This window comes from Fusarium odoratissimum, assembly GCF_000260195.1.
Source record: "Fusarium odoratissimum NRRL 54006 unplaced genomic scaffold supercont1.1, whole genome shotgun sequence".
Classification (NCBI taxonomy): Eukaryota; Fungi; Ascomycota; class Sordariomycetes; order Hypocreales; family Nectriaceae; genus Fusarium; species Fusarium odoratissimum.
Window position 1 is genome coordinate 4,360,468 of NW_022158687.1, and position 13,289 is coordinate 4,373,756.

General features: G+C 49.5%; 6 protein-coding genes across 9 annotated transcripts; 2 read left to right on the top strand and 4 right to left on the bottom strand.

Moving 5' to 3' along the window:
• Nucleotides 1-261: 261 nt before the first annotated feature.
• On the top strand, nucleotides 262-593 carry FOIG_01519 (uncharacterized protein; the record flags this gene model as incomplete). The annotated part of the gene is made up of 2 exons (XM_031198466.1): nucleotides 262-366; nucleotides 423-593. The coding sequence occupies 2 exons, from the start codon at nucleotides 262-264 to the stop codon at nucleotides 591-593; spliced, it is 276 nt and encodes a 91-aa protein (XP_031074233.1).
• A 29-nt stretch (nucleotides 594-622) lies between these two features.
• On the bottom strand, nucleotides 623-2,735 carry FOIG_01520 (30S ribosomal protein S5). The gene is made up of 2 exons (XM_031198467.1): nucleotides 1,117-2,735; nucleotides 623-1,055 (listed from the first exon to the last, which is right to left on the bottom strand). Exons 1-2 carry the CDS (start codon nucleotides 2,402-2,404, stop codon nucleotides 835-837), a joined length of 1,509 nt encoding a protein of 502 aa, XP_031074234.1. The 5' UTR covers nucleotides 2,405-2,735; the 3' UTR covers nucleotides 623-834.
• Nucleotides 2,736-2,754: 19 nt separating this feature from the next.
• FOIG_01521 (uncharacterized protein) lies at nucleotides 2,755-3,966 on the top strand. Its single transcript, XM_031198468.1, has one exon. The coding sequence runs from the start codon at nucleotides 3,312-3,314 to the stop codon at nucleotides 3,543-3,545; it is 234 nt and encodes a 77-aa protein (XP_031074235.1). The 5' UTR covers nucleotides 2,755-3,311; the 3' UTR covers nucleotides 3,546-3,966.
• Nucleotides 2,775-5,488, bottom strand: FOIG_01522 (uncharacterized protein; the record flags this gene model as incomplete). The annotated part of the gene is made up of 3 exons (XM_031198469.1): nucleotides 2,775-4,538; nucleotides 4,587-5,162; nucleotides 5,216-5,488. 3 exons carry the CDS (start codon nucleotides 5,486-5,488, stop codon nucleotides 3,804-3,806), a joined length of 1,584 nt encoding a protein of 527 aa, XP_031074236.1. The 3' UTR covers nucleotides 2,775-3,803.
• A 149-nt stretch (nucleotides 5,489-5,637) lies between these two features.
• On the bottom strand, nucleotides 5,638-10,324 carry FOIG_01523 (uncharacterized protein). 4 transcript variants are annotated; one of them, XM_031198471.1, is made up of 6 exons: nucleotides 9,882-10,324; nucleotides 9,424-9,763; nucleotides 8,223-9,077; nucleotides 7,959-8,168; nucleotides 6,144-7,906; nucleotides 5,638-6,089 (listed from the first exon to the last, which is right to left on the bottom strand). In XM_031198471.1, exons 3-6 carry the CDS (start codon nucleotides 8,527-8,529, stop codon nucleotides 6,000-6,002), a joined length of 2,370 nt encoding a protein of 789 aa, XP_031074238.1. In that variant the 5' UTR covers nucleotides 8,530-9,077; nucleotides 9,424-9,763; nucleotides 9,882-10,324; the 3' UTR covers nucleotides 5,638-5,999. The 4 variants fall into 4 exon arrangements, with proteins under 4 accessions (XP_031074238.1, XP_031074239.1, XP_031074237.1 ...); XM_031198472.1 differs by having other exon boundaries at nucleotides 8,223-8,547; nucleotides 8,686-9,077; nucleotides 9,424-10,324; XM_031198470.1 differs by lacking the exons at nucleotides 9,424-9,763; nucleotides 9,882-10,324 and having other exon boundaries at nucleotides 8,223-8,547; nucleotides 8,686-9,409.
• Nucleotides 10,325-12,938: 2,614 nt separating this feature from the next.
• FOIG_01524 (uncharacterized protein) lies at nucleotides 12,939-13,265 on the bottom strand (the record flags this gene model as incomplete). Its single annotated transcript, XM_031198474.1, has 1 exon — nucleotides 12,939-13,265. One exon carries the CDS (start codon nucleotides 13,263-13,265, stop codon nucleotides 12,939-12,941), a length of 327 nt encoding a protein of 108 aa, XP_031074241.1.
• Nucleotides 13,266-13,289: the final 24 nt, after the last annotated feature.

Here is a 13,289-nt window from a genome sequence, read left to right on the forward strand (position 1 = left end):
GCATACAAGTAGACGCTGCTGATTTGGCGCGTGTAACGAGTTGGACTCCGAGTGGTCTAGGTGAGCTGAGCAAACCGAGGTCCCCTTCATTGACTGCTGAAGTATCTTATCTTATCAGCGATTGTATCGAACGAGCCCCTCCAGCAACCGCCGCGTCTAGCTACGTAGGATAAACATATAATTTGTGGACCAAGATTCAACAACGAACATAATTCTTCACGACTTGTCTTCCCGCACCGTCAATCAATTACAACAATCGCCATGGATCAAACCCAAGCAGGGGGGCTCCTTGACCCTCCTGAGCTCACACCACTCGAGCAAGAGGTTTTAGACGAGTACGAACGCTTGGCCGATAACATGAACAAAGTGCGTCTGCCTCATTGCGCTGGGATCAGAAAGACACAGACTGATATCATTCCCAGCTCGCCACTGTCCTCGAACATCTTGCTTCGAACCCTAGTACAGAAATTCTTGACGGCCTTCGTGAGCTCGAGCGCAAGACGAGTCTGGCCTTTACTCTTCTCAAAGCCAGTGTTTACAGCATAGTCTTGCAGCAGGAGATTGACTGGGGGGATGGATCGACAGCGCAATGAGTTTAAATGAATCAAAGAAGAACGAGAAGGTAGCTTTGTGGTGGAAGAGACAAGGATTGATACCCAACCAAATATGATGCGCGAAACGATACTTTCTTTCACATGGATTTGATATCAAGTGATGACACATCAACTATACCATTTTTACCATACCGAGGACGTCAAAGAAATCTTCTCTATTACAGGCTACAGATACACGATTTTTTCTTTGGTGATACAGGTGGTTTGCGTGAGAGTGGGTTTAATATACAGCTCCTCCATAGTACACCTTGCGCACGTCCACCAGCTTCTTACCCCGGCCGATGGCGATCTGCTCGGGGTCGGGCTGGTTGGTCAACGCTTGATACGCTGCCTTGACGGAGTTCATGGGGTTCTTGGATCGGGGCATGCGAGCAGCGATATCGTGGATACCGGCGGCGCGGCACATCTCGAAGATGCGGTGAGGGCAGCGGAGTCCGAAGCCTGGGAGGGAGGAGGTTAGCTAGCAGGATCGCGTGGTTGCCGGTGATGAGTGGATGCGTACCGGGAGGACGGGCCATCAGCTCGACTACAGTGCCTGAAATCTTGGCAGACACATTACCATAGATAGTACGGTTCTCATATCGTCGGACAGGTTTCATGTTGCGGATAGCCAACATCTGAGCTGTCTCCTCAGCCACACCGGCCTCAGTAGACTTTGCCATTCCAAGTCCTAGACGGCCATTGCCGTTACCAGCAATGGCAACCACAGACGTACTGCGGACCTTGCCCAGACGAGTTTGATTGGAGACCCAACGAGTCACAAGACCTTTGGTCAGCAGCGAGCGAATGTCCTTGAGACTCATGCCTGTCAGGCGCTTGATCTCTTGGTACTTGCCCGAGTCATCCTGGCCCTGATCCTCGGGGTCAACGGCGTGCTTGTACAAGCCTTTGACACCGGGGACCTTACCAAGATCAGGTGCCTCAGCCGTGTAGGTCCGATCGACTCCCGCGGGGCCATCCTGAATGAGCTCAAGGTTCGAGGGCTCGACCTCACCCTGACTGCCGAAACCAACAATCTTGTCGAGCTCGGCCTCCCATGCCTCGTCAACAGCCTCATCCAACTTCTCAGCCTGGGAGCGAGTCATGAACTCGGGACCCTTATCGTTTGCAGTGGGCTCAGGGCCGTCCTCGGCGATGATGTAGCGCTTGATCAGCTCAGGGTCCTTTTCAATGTCCTTGAGCTCATCCTCAGTGAGATCTATCAAGTCCTCTCCCTGGCTCTCCTTCACACGCCGCAGTGCTCGAACCATGGCTCGGGTAAGTTGGTCGCTCGTCTTCTTGTCAGTGATCTTCATCATTTTTTGACCGTAATTGTCGATCCATTCGCTCTTGTCAGGCCATTGCACCTCTCTCGGGGTGCCTTCGATCTCCGGCTTGATATCGTAGCGGGGGTCCAGCACGGCATAATCCTCGATGTAGGTTGGCTTGTAGGGATCGTCACGTAACCGACCCTGAATGATCATATCTTCAGGGTTGATGGCTTTCTCGCCCAACTCAATAGCCTCAAGCTGCTCTGGTGTGTAAGAGGCTTTGAGGCTCTCCAGATCCTGCTTGGACATGTCGGCAAACTTGTCCTGCTTGTACTTGTCCATGCCCGCCGTAAATTCACCCGACTCCTTGATCAGACCTAGCTCCTGGGCCGTGACATTTCGAAACCGAGACTTTCGCTTCGACCTGGGTGGTGTGCTGTGGAATTGACTACATGGTACGAGAGGGACGGTGACTGAAGCGGTTCGAGATGAGGCGATGCACCTGCCGAGGAGGTTGCGCGCCGGACGTGCGACGCTCATGGTCGACAGGAGGCTGAGGAGTATTAATTCGACGAGGGCCAGCGGCAAGGGAAGAGGAAGAGGAGGCGGAGGTCGGATTTATTAGCGTTGCTCTCTCTCGCTCTCTCGCTCTCTCTCTCTCTCTCTCGTATCTCTCACACGAGCTAGAGATTTTTTGGGACCCAAGAAATGGATGGTTCTCAATTGACGTGGTCCCCATGCGGTTAGCGGTTGATGGACAGCAAAAGCCAATCAAATCGGGACTCTCATCAACTACCATGGAAGACAGAGCCGACCCTGGAACTTCCATTCTCCGTCCATAATCACGTGCTCCAGAGCATGCTTGTCTAAATCAACCTCATCCATTGTCGGAACGTTCCTTGAAGCCACCGAATGGTCTCAACCACCTCAATACTCCTCACTTAACATCAGTGACGCCATTATGAAGCCTAATGAGTGTGATTGAACGGTTTCTCTTTTCATTTAGGTACTAGCCGCTTGCTTTATCGTACTCTTACTATTGTATCGTCAGCCATAGCCAATCATGAGCCACCTTCACATCAGTCGACTTTTGTTACAAGGTGAAACGTCTCAGTAACACCCCTGGGAGCCAAGCGACTGTTAGGGGTCTTCCACCGTTGTCACCACTCACTGTGGGCCATTTACCAGATTTGCTTCGCCTCCCGTCTGTCACTTTGACTCTTTTTCTCTTCTCATAGCTATCTCGATCTCTATACGTCTTTATTCTATTCCATTCAAAGAACATATTATCTTCCATTCCCACTCTGTACGTGACTGGCGCACTGTACGGCTTAATTAAAACTGAAAAAATCCGGCATTCCTTTATCAAAAATACTCATCCTAATACTACGACAACGACAACGACAAAGACAACTTCATCCTCACCATACATACCTTGTCCTTCACGATGGGTCAATTCGACTGGTTCTCCTCTATCGGCGCTACAGACGAAGCTGTTGCTGTCCTCAACGACCAACCCATTATTTTCACCATCCTCTTGGTGGTCCTTGTGGCTGTCATTCTACAAATCGTGCTTCTCTGGTACATTCACTATGCAACCATGAAGCCCGAGCAGCGCAAAGCAAAACAGGACAAGAAGGATAAGAAGAAAGCGGGGAAGACAGCAAAGCCAAGCAAATAAGCACTATCTATTCCTTCAGCAATTATCCACGGCAATCTTTGTCCTGGCCCATGACACTCATTTGCAATATTATCGACTTAACATTCAACATTACATCTGCCTCACGATTTCTATAGAACAGGCTCAAACGTCACGCTACGCTTGCCTCTCCCATATGCTATCTATAATATATCAATCTTTCTTGGAGCATCGCCAAATCCCGCCGTTCTGGTCAAATCTCTTTTCAGTTTCCGACTGACACGTTTCCATCGTCAGATGTTAGTCTAAGTTACACTGATTGTCGCAGATCAGCCAGTGGTCCAGACTTGGGAAGTTTGCTGGGTCGACTATTGTATCTTGTCTTGTCGCGAAGTCAATATCCTGCCTCATCCAAGCTTGCCCAGGTGGCATCTCATTCATAAATTCCATTGTGTCAAAACCAGCTCCAAGCCGACCAGTTTCACCAGGCCATGGCTCTGGCCAACCCATGGAGGTTGGGCTATTTGTAGCATCACTCCATAGATCCTGGTGCGTTTCGACAACTTGGAGACTTAAATCCGTTATTGCTTCGTGATGCTCCTCATCCTTCGCAATATCGAGGTGACCATCCATGATGTCCCAGCTTACATCCATCATTGTAGTCCTCTGACTTTGTCGATGCACGCATTCGCCTGATTCTGGTGCCTTTTCATCCGTCGCTCCAATTGACTGCTGTATTCCAGGAACAACTAACCCTTGGCCCGAAATGCGAGAATTTCGGGTCGGGAACATGATTCTTTTTGGCGTTCTCCTATTTGTTGACGGAGGCATATTGACATGTAGAAGAAGTACCTCCCAGGCCTTTCTCTCCAGTATGTCCACAGAGCCTTTTTTTGCAATATGCGGGCGAGAATAAGCCTCGTAGCCTGATGCTAGATCAGTCACTTGCTGTCTGAGCACCGGGGATTCGGCATGCTGCATACTTGCTAAGGATGTGGCAATGATGGGTAGTAGTTCGGCGCGGTCCGATATGCTCTGCTTCTTTTATCAGCGACTGAAATACATAATTGCTGAGAGCCATACCTTGAGATAAGGCATATGAAATACTCCCGGCGCAAGCTTGGTGAGGCAGTAACTGAGTCCGCAGCCCCAGACTTGGTAGCCCCTGTACGTTCTCTCTGGCGCCAGCATCAACTGCTCAAAGAGAATTTCGATTAAGGACGATGACTGCAGGTCTTTCAATACTTTAATGTCCGTAATGGTATCCTCCCTGGGGAGAGTCTGCGATGCATTCCCGCTCCCTTCTTCGCATGGGGAGTTGAGACTGGACATGAAGCTGTCAATAGCTTGTTGGTCGATCAGCTCCAGAGTGTCTAGCAGATTGCTCTCCATACGGCCTTCGACCCTTTCCTTTGGCTTGTCCCTCTTCTTCCGCCGCTTGCTCGTCTTTAAACACTTTCGAGGCCGTTCTTCTTCTTGAGACACGTTGCGCACATCGATCGACAACATTAGATTCCGAAATGCGGTGGTACAGGCGGAAACTGGGGCAACGAGAGCCGATGAGAGATTTGGGTGCTGGAGCGAGAAAGATAGAAGTCCAGGTAGCTGAACTGGACATGACCGGTTAGGCTCTAGATGAACGCCCAGGCGACCCCAAACCTGGTCAACTCAGTTATAACTGACTCGGAAGTTCCAAGACATAGCCAACATACCTCGCAACCGCTGACTGCCTCGGCGATGGCATTGAGACGGAAAGTCTCAAGGATCGGATGCCCATTAATTGCAATAGAAACCTCAAGGCAACAAGCACCGGACCGAGCAACCCAAAGATGAGAATCTTCCACTGCCGAGGAGAGATCTCTGATCGTTGCAATATGCCGTGCGCCATCAGGGGCATCGATATTGATTGATGCTGAAGCTGACAGTTCGACATTTGCCTGGTTTGAAATCACACGAATAGTGGGGAGTCGCAACGCGCACGACATCGTTATTCCATGCTTACCCAGGCAATGGGAGGGGAGTCGATACCTATGAAATCTTCCGCGGTGTTGTTGTTGGTGGAAATTGATCTCACGAATCGCATTTGCGGCCAAGGAAGGAGCTTAGGAGCTGATTGTCCATCCCAACAACGTAATGTGAGAAGCACCCGACGGGACAGGGGAAAGAAGGAGCGATCTGATAACGTCCATCATCTAGGTACTCGAGGTAGTTATAGTTTAATACGCGGCAAGCATCCAAAATGCTATTGGCAGTTGGGAGGTATTGATAGATATCGTAGCCAAGTCGCTAATCATTAGGGTAGGTTGGATGTCCAAAATATGAGTTCCTACTACTAAGGTAAGTCAACCACATAAATCCTAGGTGTGTACATCATTATCTGGCTATGTCCAGTCCAAGCCAGTAGGCGAACAAAGTCTATAAAATGCCCCCAATGTTTGCATCCATAAGTATAGTGCGCATGCGTGCTCCGTAAACTCCGTACGATCAATTGATAGATTACTTTGCAAACCATGGGAACTTCTTCTTAGGCGGCTCAGCGAAACCCCCTGAGCCACTTTCAACTTGCACACTTCGCTGATAAATGTCCTGTATGATTCCGTTAGTTTGTGTCCTTGAGGGATCATGCAACTGATATCTCACCTCTTCATCCGTTGGCATGCGACAACCCAGAATCAGTTCTCTTGCAGTGTCGTGCTTGGTTAGATTTGGGTATGATGTGCTCTGGCTCTTCATGATTGGTAGCAAGACCTCTCCCAGAACCTCAAACTTCTTCCAATTGATGCGATCTCCATCTGTACCGACAAATGTTCTGCTTCCCTCCTCTGCTGACACCAAGTCTCTTCGATGAAGGGGGATGAAAGGAATCCGGGGGAGGGAAGAATTTTCCCAGGCTAGGCGGTAGGCGAAATGACTCTTCTGAGTTCCCATCAATATGCCCAACCGCGCAAACCGCTTTTGGACTTCTGCTGGTACTAGTGTTCTCGTCTGATTTAATCGATGAATGGCCGTTCCGTTCACACCTGCTAGAATGGCTGCCAGTCCATTGTAGTTGTTGAGTTGCCGCAGCTTGAGTGAAATATTCATGAACTTCTCTAATATTAGCGCTCGATGCTTGGCTTTGTCCCGCAGCAGAATCATGTTGGCAACCCATTTGGCAACATGATTGAAATGGTTGATCATTCGATTCACATTCCGTAAACTCTTGCAACGCTCCTTTTGGGACGCGGATAGGCTGACGTGTCGAACGAAATCGCGTATTCGAATTGAGGAAAACATGATCCAATCGATTCTGGTCAGCTCGTCCGCAACATCATCATCGGGGATGTCCATGAATATATGGTAGCGGAATTTGTTCATAGGTAAGTTGTCCGTAGGTTCCAGGTTGCTTGCAGCTCTTTCGTAGTCCTCAAACGTGTGAAAATGCACCTGGCTCGAGACACTGCTGCTTCTGTCCGCAAGAGAGACCTCTGAGCTTCCAGATGGTCTTCCGTCAATGTCCGACTCCACCGTCAACACACTCACACCAGATGACAGCTCGTTCATGTCCTTTGACAAGATCTCACTTGCGAGCTTATCGCTAGTCTCATCCGAGTTTGCCCAACCTGTATCGTCATCTTCCACGACATTGAATTGGAGGTGTCGTCGCATATGCTGTGCTGCGATTGAGAAAATCGGTTCTGTACTCAGATGCCTGATAAACTCCTCCAAGTTCCGTCTAGTTTGAGGGCGGGCGAAGTCGCCGGGGTAAAGTGATACCCATTTCGCGACCACCTCGATAATTCGGAGCTGTGTGGCTGTCTTGGAAAGGTAATGCGCTGTCTTATCGTCCCTCACTTTATCCAGTCGGGTTAAAATGGCAGTGAAAAGCTCACCAGGAGCTGCAAACTTGCGATAAAGACAGAGAAAAACATCAGAGAAGTTGTTGTCGATTCTTGTCAAGCGAGGAGCAAGAAGTCGATCAACTAGCTCATCGAACGTTACGCCTGCCATCTTCGCTTGCTTATCCAGCGTGTTATCGTCATTTCTTTGAAGTATCGGGATGTCATCGGAGTATCGATAGGACTCTGCGTCAGACTCATCCACATCCAAGAACGAATCGGTACTGGGTCTATCGAGTCGAATGCCAGGAGTCCTCAGCATGTTATTGAGTGTTTGCGCTTGGCCCATTTCTCCTGCCTCGGGATTCGAGCTGGCTATATGACCTTGCCTAGGGCTACGAGACGACTGCGCCCGGTAGTTTTCGTTAATTGGTGGATTGGAGAACCCCTTGAGTAAAGAGAAATCGGAGCTTGCTCGACTATGTTTGCTATGTTGGCTAATGGGGCGCCCGGTGCCAACGTCAGGAGCTTCCAAATTGGCAGCAGACTGCGCTCGCCTGCGCGAGAACGTTTCGCCATTTTCTTCTAAACCATAGTTAGCAAGAGTCTGTCGGTAATATCTTCCTCGTGCACTCGCCTCTTCGATGGGCTATTGCGGCTCTCAAGATGGTGTGAAGGCACGTTTTGGCAACATCAGTGTCATTTGAGGAGATTTTGTAGGTTGAAACACAAGATTTAAAGAGTTGATGATTCGCAATGGCTTCGGCGTTGACCTGCCATTCTGCTTCAGGGGTTTCACATTTGCAAGCCACCAGACTAGCGGGTAAACCAGAGTTCGTGAGAGCCGCTAGAATGGATCATTTAGTATAGCCTCAACCATTCAAATAGATGGATTTCATACCCAAAGTCTGAGGTAGTTCACGCACGGATTCATGATTGGTGACATCATATAATATAAGAGCAGCATCGACGCGGGGGACGATATGCCCATTGATCTGTTTTGGCCACTGGATGGGCTGCGTAGGGTTCAACTCGAAGTACTCTAGGTCCAGCTCGAGTAGAGTTACGGCGTGAGAGTTGTTGTCAACCAGCATGCGGACGCTGGAAGCATTCGAGATAGGTGGCCGAGACAGGCCTAAGACCCGCTGGACAAAGGATGATTTGCCAACCCCGGTGGAACCGATGACGGCAATGTTGAAACTTTCCATAGTCGGTGATGCTTGGGACTGTATAGCGTCAAGCTGTGGTCAGCCGTCTGTCGCAAAACTGCCTCTACCATCCAAACCCCGAATAACCGTTTGTTGAGCAACGCTGCCCCGCGATAGCTAGGGTGGGGCCGCATGTGATGGAACATGGTTACATACCCAGTACGAAGAGGGTGTAGCGGTCAAAGATTCTCGTCGAGGAGGCGGCCAGTATTGGCTTGGTTCGTTATCATCGCTGTCGGGCTTCAGTTTCTTTCCGCCGCCGCTTTTGCGCTTGGCTTGCTTGGCCGCTTTGCCGAAGTTGTGCCCCTTTGTGTCGTGAAAAAGATGCTCGTGGTCCTCGTCTTCTAGCGATTGGTAGACCGAACTTCCATCAGATTGGTCCTCGTCCTCGGAAACTGCAGCAGCTTGAACGGCCGGGTCGTAGGTCTGGAAGAAGGGGTCGTCAATAATTGAACCGACTGAATCTCGATGGCCGTTGGCCGGGGCTAAAGGATCGGAGTCGCTTTCGATGTCGGGGTCTATGGACGCCGGGCCTGAAGCGGCAATGCCTGAAGTTGGGTGAGCATTCTGTGAATCAACATGATTGGGTTGCATTGTCGCAACTTCAGCGACTAGGCTGAGTGGTAGAAATAAACATGGACGGGATAGACTCGATGCCAGCAAGCGCAAATGGCAGATGGAGGGACCAAATCCTTGCGGGGATGGAAGAACTCGTAGAGCTTGCTTGACTAAGGCAGGGTAGCTACAGCAGGGGTTCAAACCCGTAGTAGGCTGTGTATGAGAGAGAATGGAGAAGGGATGAAAACACTCGAGGTCTGAGTAACGAGAGACAAGAAGGCACTAAATGAAGAGCGAAATGCTAGCAAACCAGGGAGGGAGACGAATTTACCGTACCTTAGTGACTGACAAAGGCTTGCACTGTACTGTGTTGTACCGTACCGTGCTTGGGAAACCAACGGAATGAATTGGTTCGATGTCCAATTGGTGGCAGTTTGGCGACCTAGTGAGAGGGATGGATGGATGCGCAGATACCGCGGAAACAAGCACTGCGTCCTTTGGGTGACAGCCAGCAGGCGAGACAAATGGAACGGGTGTCTTGAATTAGTATAAGCACTGAATGTTCGGAACAACAAGGACTGGAGTCCTATCGGCTCTTGTCTCGAGGTACACACCGGGCCACTACCTATTCTGAGGCAATACCCAATACAGGCACCAAGACACGAGTACTCGAAACCTATTCGAAACCTATCGTATTAGTCCAATTCGACCAACCTTAAGCCATAAAACGGAAGCCAAGAGCGTTTACACAACGGGACAATGCATGGCATTCCGTCCGCAAGCGGGAGAACTACCTAATAATGCGCAACCACAGTGGCCCAACTACAGTACTGCAATAGAAATCTGTTGGTTGAAGGCCAATCTGGATTGGATATATCTTTGTGCAAATCTGAGGAGAAGCACCTCGGACAGATGTCAGGAGAGGAGAGGATGCGCTACGACGCGCTGAAGCGGACCCGGCGTCGTGGGTTGAAGAGTGGATGCGTGTGCGTATGTAGGCGTATGCAGACGCCTCTGACTCGGAAGAGAGCCACGAGGGGAAAACTCCTAAGGAACGCGTGCCTAGGAATGGACAAAGAGTATCATCAATCTTGACACCGTCAAGTTCGACTGCGCGAAATGTCGAATCTGGCACAAAGAGGGGAGAGAGCTGGAACCGAGCCTGTGGCTCGGAACAGGGAACGTTTTAGGAGCGGATGGTCTAAGGTACGGGAGACTTAGTTGGGCAGGCTATTTCCAGTTAAGGAAACTGGGTTCAAAGCGTTATGCAGGACTTGGGCAGGTCAACTAATAACTCATTTCTCGGCGTTGTTCTGAGGACTGATTTAAATTGAGTGTTGAAGATCAACGGTAATAGCAACCACCCCTAACAATATAACAGGCCAAAAAGAATGCGGCACGGTATCGGCATCGGCGCGGCACGAAACGGTTCCTGGAACACAAACAAAGGGTCTTTGTCCTTAACTGAGACAGTCAGCAACTCCCTGCTTCTATATAAAGGACCCCAAACCCAATTGCCCAAGACTAACTGGCCTTCAGGGCTTCATGGTTTTCACGCACTTTTATTGCACATCTCCCAGGATCCAATCCCGCGTTCTGTGTTGGCGCTTTGCTGCCCATTGGCCAGTGCACAATAACCAACAGGGACTTACCTGGCACTTGATCATTCTAGACAATCAAAGACTCACGTTCAGTTATACCAGTTCCTGGTTGATAACCACTTCAGCCAGCCATGAAGAAGCGGTGCCGATAGTGGGTGGAGCTTGGTACATCGCACCCATTAGGTCGATTCTGCCTTCCACATGGTCTTCACATCCTAGACATCCAGGACATCCAATAGCGACTGTTCAGACCTCGCTCGCTCATCCTCCAACCTACCTTAACCTACCGACCTACCTCAATGTACTTAAATTAGTAACTTACGCTGGACGCCATAAGATTCCAGCTCTTTACAGACAGACCTGGATGCCATGCAACATACTATAATCTAAGGCAACGGGCGTTATATAGTATGAGGCCGTGGATACACCTGGTCCATTCGGTTCTCATCACTTGTCATTTTCACCGTCTTCCATATTCGTCACCGAATTCCTTCGCAATCGATGCATGAATTGGTCATATCCTATGAGCTTGAACTCTCTAAAAGGCTAGAGTCAAGATGAGGAATATTTATGATTTTTATGAAGATTTCAGATTCAGTATTTGTTCCTAGAGAGGCATTCGGTAGAGCAAGCACAACTCCAAGACTCACGCCAGTCGACACTTCGTCACAATCAGAAGTTTGGTGCCGTGTTCTATTCTACGACTAAGTTCAAAGCTCAAACGGTCGACTGAGACCTGGAGGCGTATGGTGATAAAGTACAGAATTTGTAAGAGGATGTATCGTCGACACCGAGCTGCCATATATGGTCCACGGCTTGACTGCTCATTACGAACACTTCTCAAGACACTTCTCTGTTGTCGTGATGGAATGGAAAACAAGGCAGATCGGTCCGGTTCCCTAACAGGCACCTTCCAGAGAGCATAATAACTGACGTATCTGAAGATATTGGTTGTTATTAGCGCTCGTCCATATCCGTATCGTAATTGTGGGACCATAAGACATTCAAACTAGCACCTCACAGATTCGCTCACTAGCTTCGGGGACACGATTCATGAGGAAACACCAGTTAATAAACTTTGGTGGTTCGCAACTAACAGAGACTCTACTTGACAATTCTCCTTGGTATTCTCATCCGGCCAACTGGCTGATACAGAAATACGTCATTTGCATAGTTCCCCGAAATGGAGCGGATTGTCAACATATGCTTCACTTGCCAGAACTTTTTGCTGAAACAGTCAAGTACTCATGACTGCGAGCATAAGTAGGGTCTTGCTCCGCCAACAAGGGGAAAAGGAACGACTACAAGATATAACAGTTTGATGATATGCTATCCAAAGTACTTTTTTTAGTCAGATTTGCTATGCAGAGCCAAATATCTCGGCGGAAAGCTATGAGAGACGAGGCCAATCAATATTATCCATCAAGTTTCACGCTATTCCCATCAACAATAACTCGGCAACGGCGAAAACCGACAGAAAGGTTACGGTACTTGCAAGTATGCCAGAAGACCCTTCAAACATGCTTTGGGCTCTTGCGAATGCTCCGAGAGACGTTGTTCTCACCCGTGTCTTGTTCTAGTCATCATAAGTCACAACCGGCTTGGCACATTCCTGTGCCCAAAAGCGGGAGCTCTTAACTCGGAAAACGCACGAGCCGTCCTACGAGTCCTGTCAATGGATCGTACCCGCAAAGTGTAGCGCCGCCGTCTGCCAAGTTGGGTAATACAAGTGAGGTCCCAGTTCTCCCAGTGAACTGTAAGTTTGTCCGTGCCAGATGATGGGGTAAGCTCAGGGACAAAGCATGCATATGGCGATCTACATATCATAGGGATAAATCAATGCCGGATCTGCATCTTCGAGTGAGGAAACTCTGACATGTTTGATCCTTCGGACTTGACCTTTTAAAGAGGCACTCACAGGTATTGAGTGGCCGTTGTCTTGGTTGAGTGGTGCTCAATCTCTGTTGGTTCGACTCAGTGTCCTAGCAGTTCTGGCCCCTCCGACTGGAATTCCATCCACGTCAACACCATTCCCCAGCTGTTATAATGTGCAGAAAGCACGTTCAGCCACTTCGAGACCCAAGGTATGTCGCCGTGCCAATTCCCTAGAGAATTGAAATGTCTAGTCTTCGTTGACCTCCACATGTTCGTGACATCGGCTCTGTCACGAGACCCAATGACTGCTTCAATGTCTTACCAAAAGCCCTGAATGACGTTGGATCAACCCATGTAGCTGGGTCCTCCAAGAATCTACCAAACGTCCTGTTTGTGTGGGCTATTTCTAAAAGCAGCCATATCCGAGAAATAGGGTTTTTGTGAAATACTCGATTGGAGAAGTTGTCCCCTTTCGGCGATCAGGAACGCAGGCGACATTGGCTGATCATAACAAAGGGACCAAATTAAGCTCTGGCCGGACCAGTCCACCCAGCCCGCCGTCGAGTTGCGAGCCAGTTGCGCCACGATGGCGCTTTTGGTTGATAGATGCCCACTCATCGCGGACGGCTTCATAGTTTTCCTGAGTGGGCCAGGCCTGGAGTCCAGGGCTTTTGACATGCTTTGCCAAGGAACTGTAGCCATGACGACGTTTACATTTAGTTGTAG

Excerpts from the sequence above, each read along its gene's own strand:
- FOIG_01523 (XM_031198470.1), bottom strand. The coding sequence starts at position 9,123 with ATGCAACCCAATCATGTTGATTCACAGAATGCTCACCCAACTTCAGGC. Across the intron at positions 8,548-8,685 it reads CTACACCCTCTTCGTACTGG|TCCCAAGCATCACCGACTAT; the intron begins GTATGTAACCAT and ends GACGCTATACAG. Across the intron at positions 6,090-6,143 it reads GCATGCCAACGGATGAAGAG|GACATTTATCAGCGAAGTGT; the intron begins GTGAGATATCAG and ends GGAATCATACAG.
- FOIG_01521 (XM_031198468.1), top strand. The coding sequence starts at position 3,312 with ATGGGTCAATTCGACTGGTTCTCCTCTATCGGCGCTACAGACGAAGCT.
- FOIG_01520 (XM_031198467.1), bottom strand. The coding sequence starts at position 2,404 with ATGAGCGTCGCACGTCCGGCGCGCAACCTCCTCGGCAGGTGCATCGCC. Across the intron at positions 1,056-1,116 it reads GCTGATGGCCCGTCCTCCCG|GCTTCGGACTCCGCTGCCCT; the intron begins GTACGCATCCAC and ends CCTCCCTCCCAG.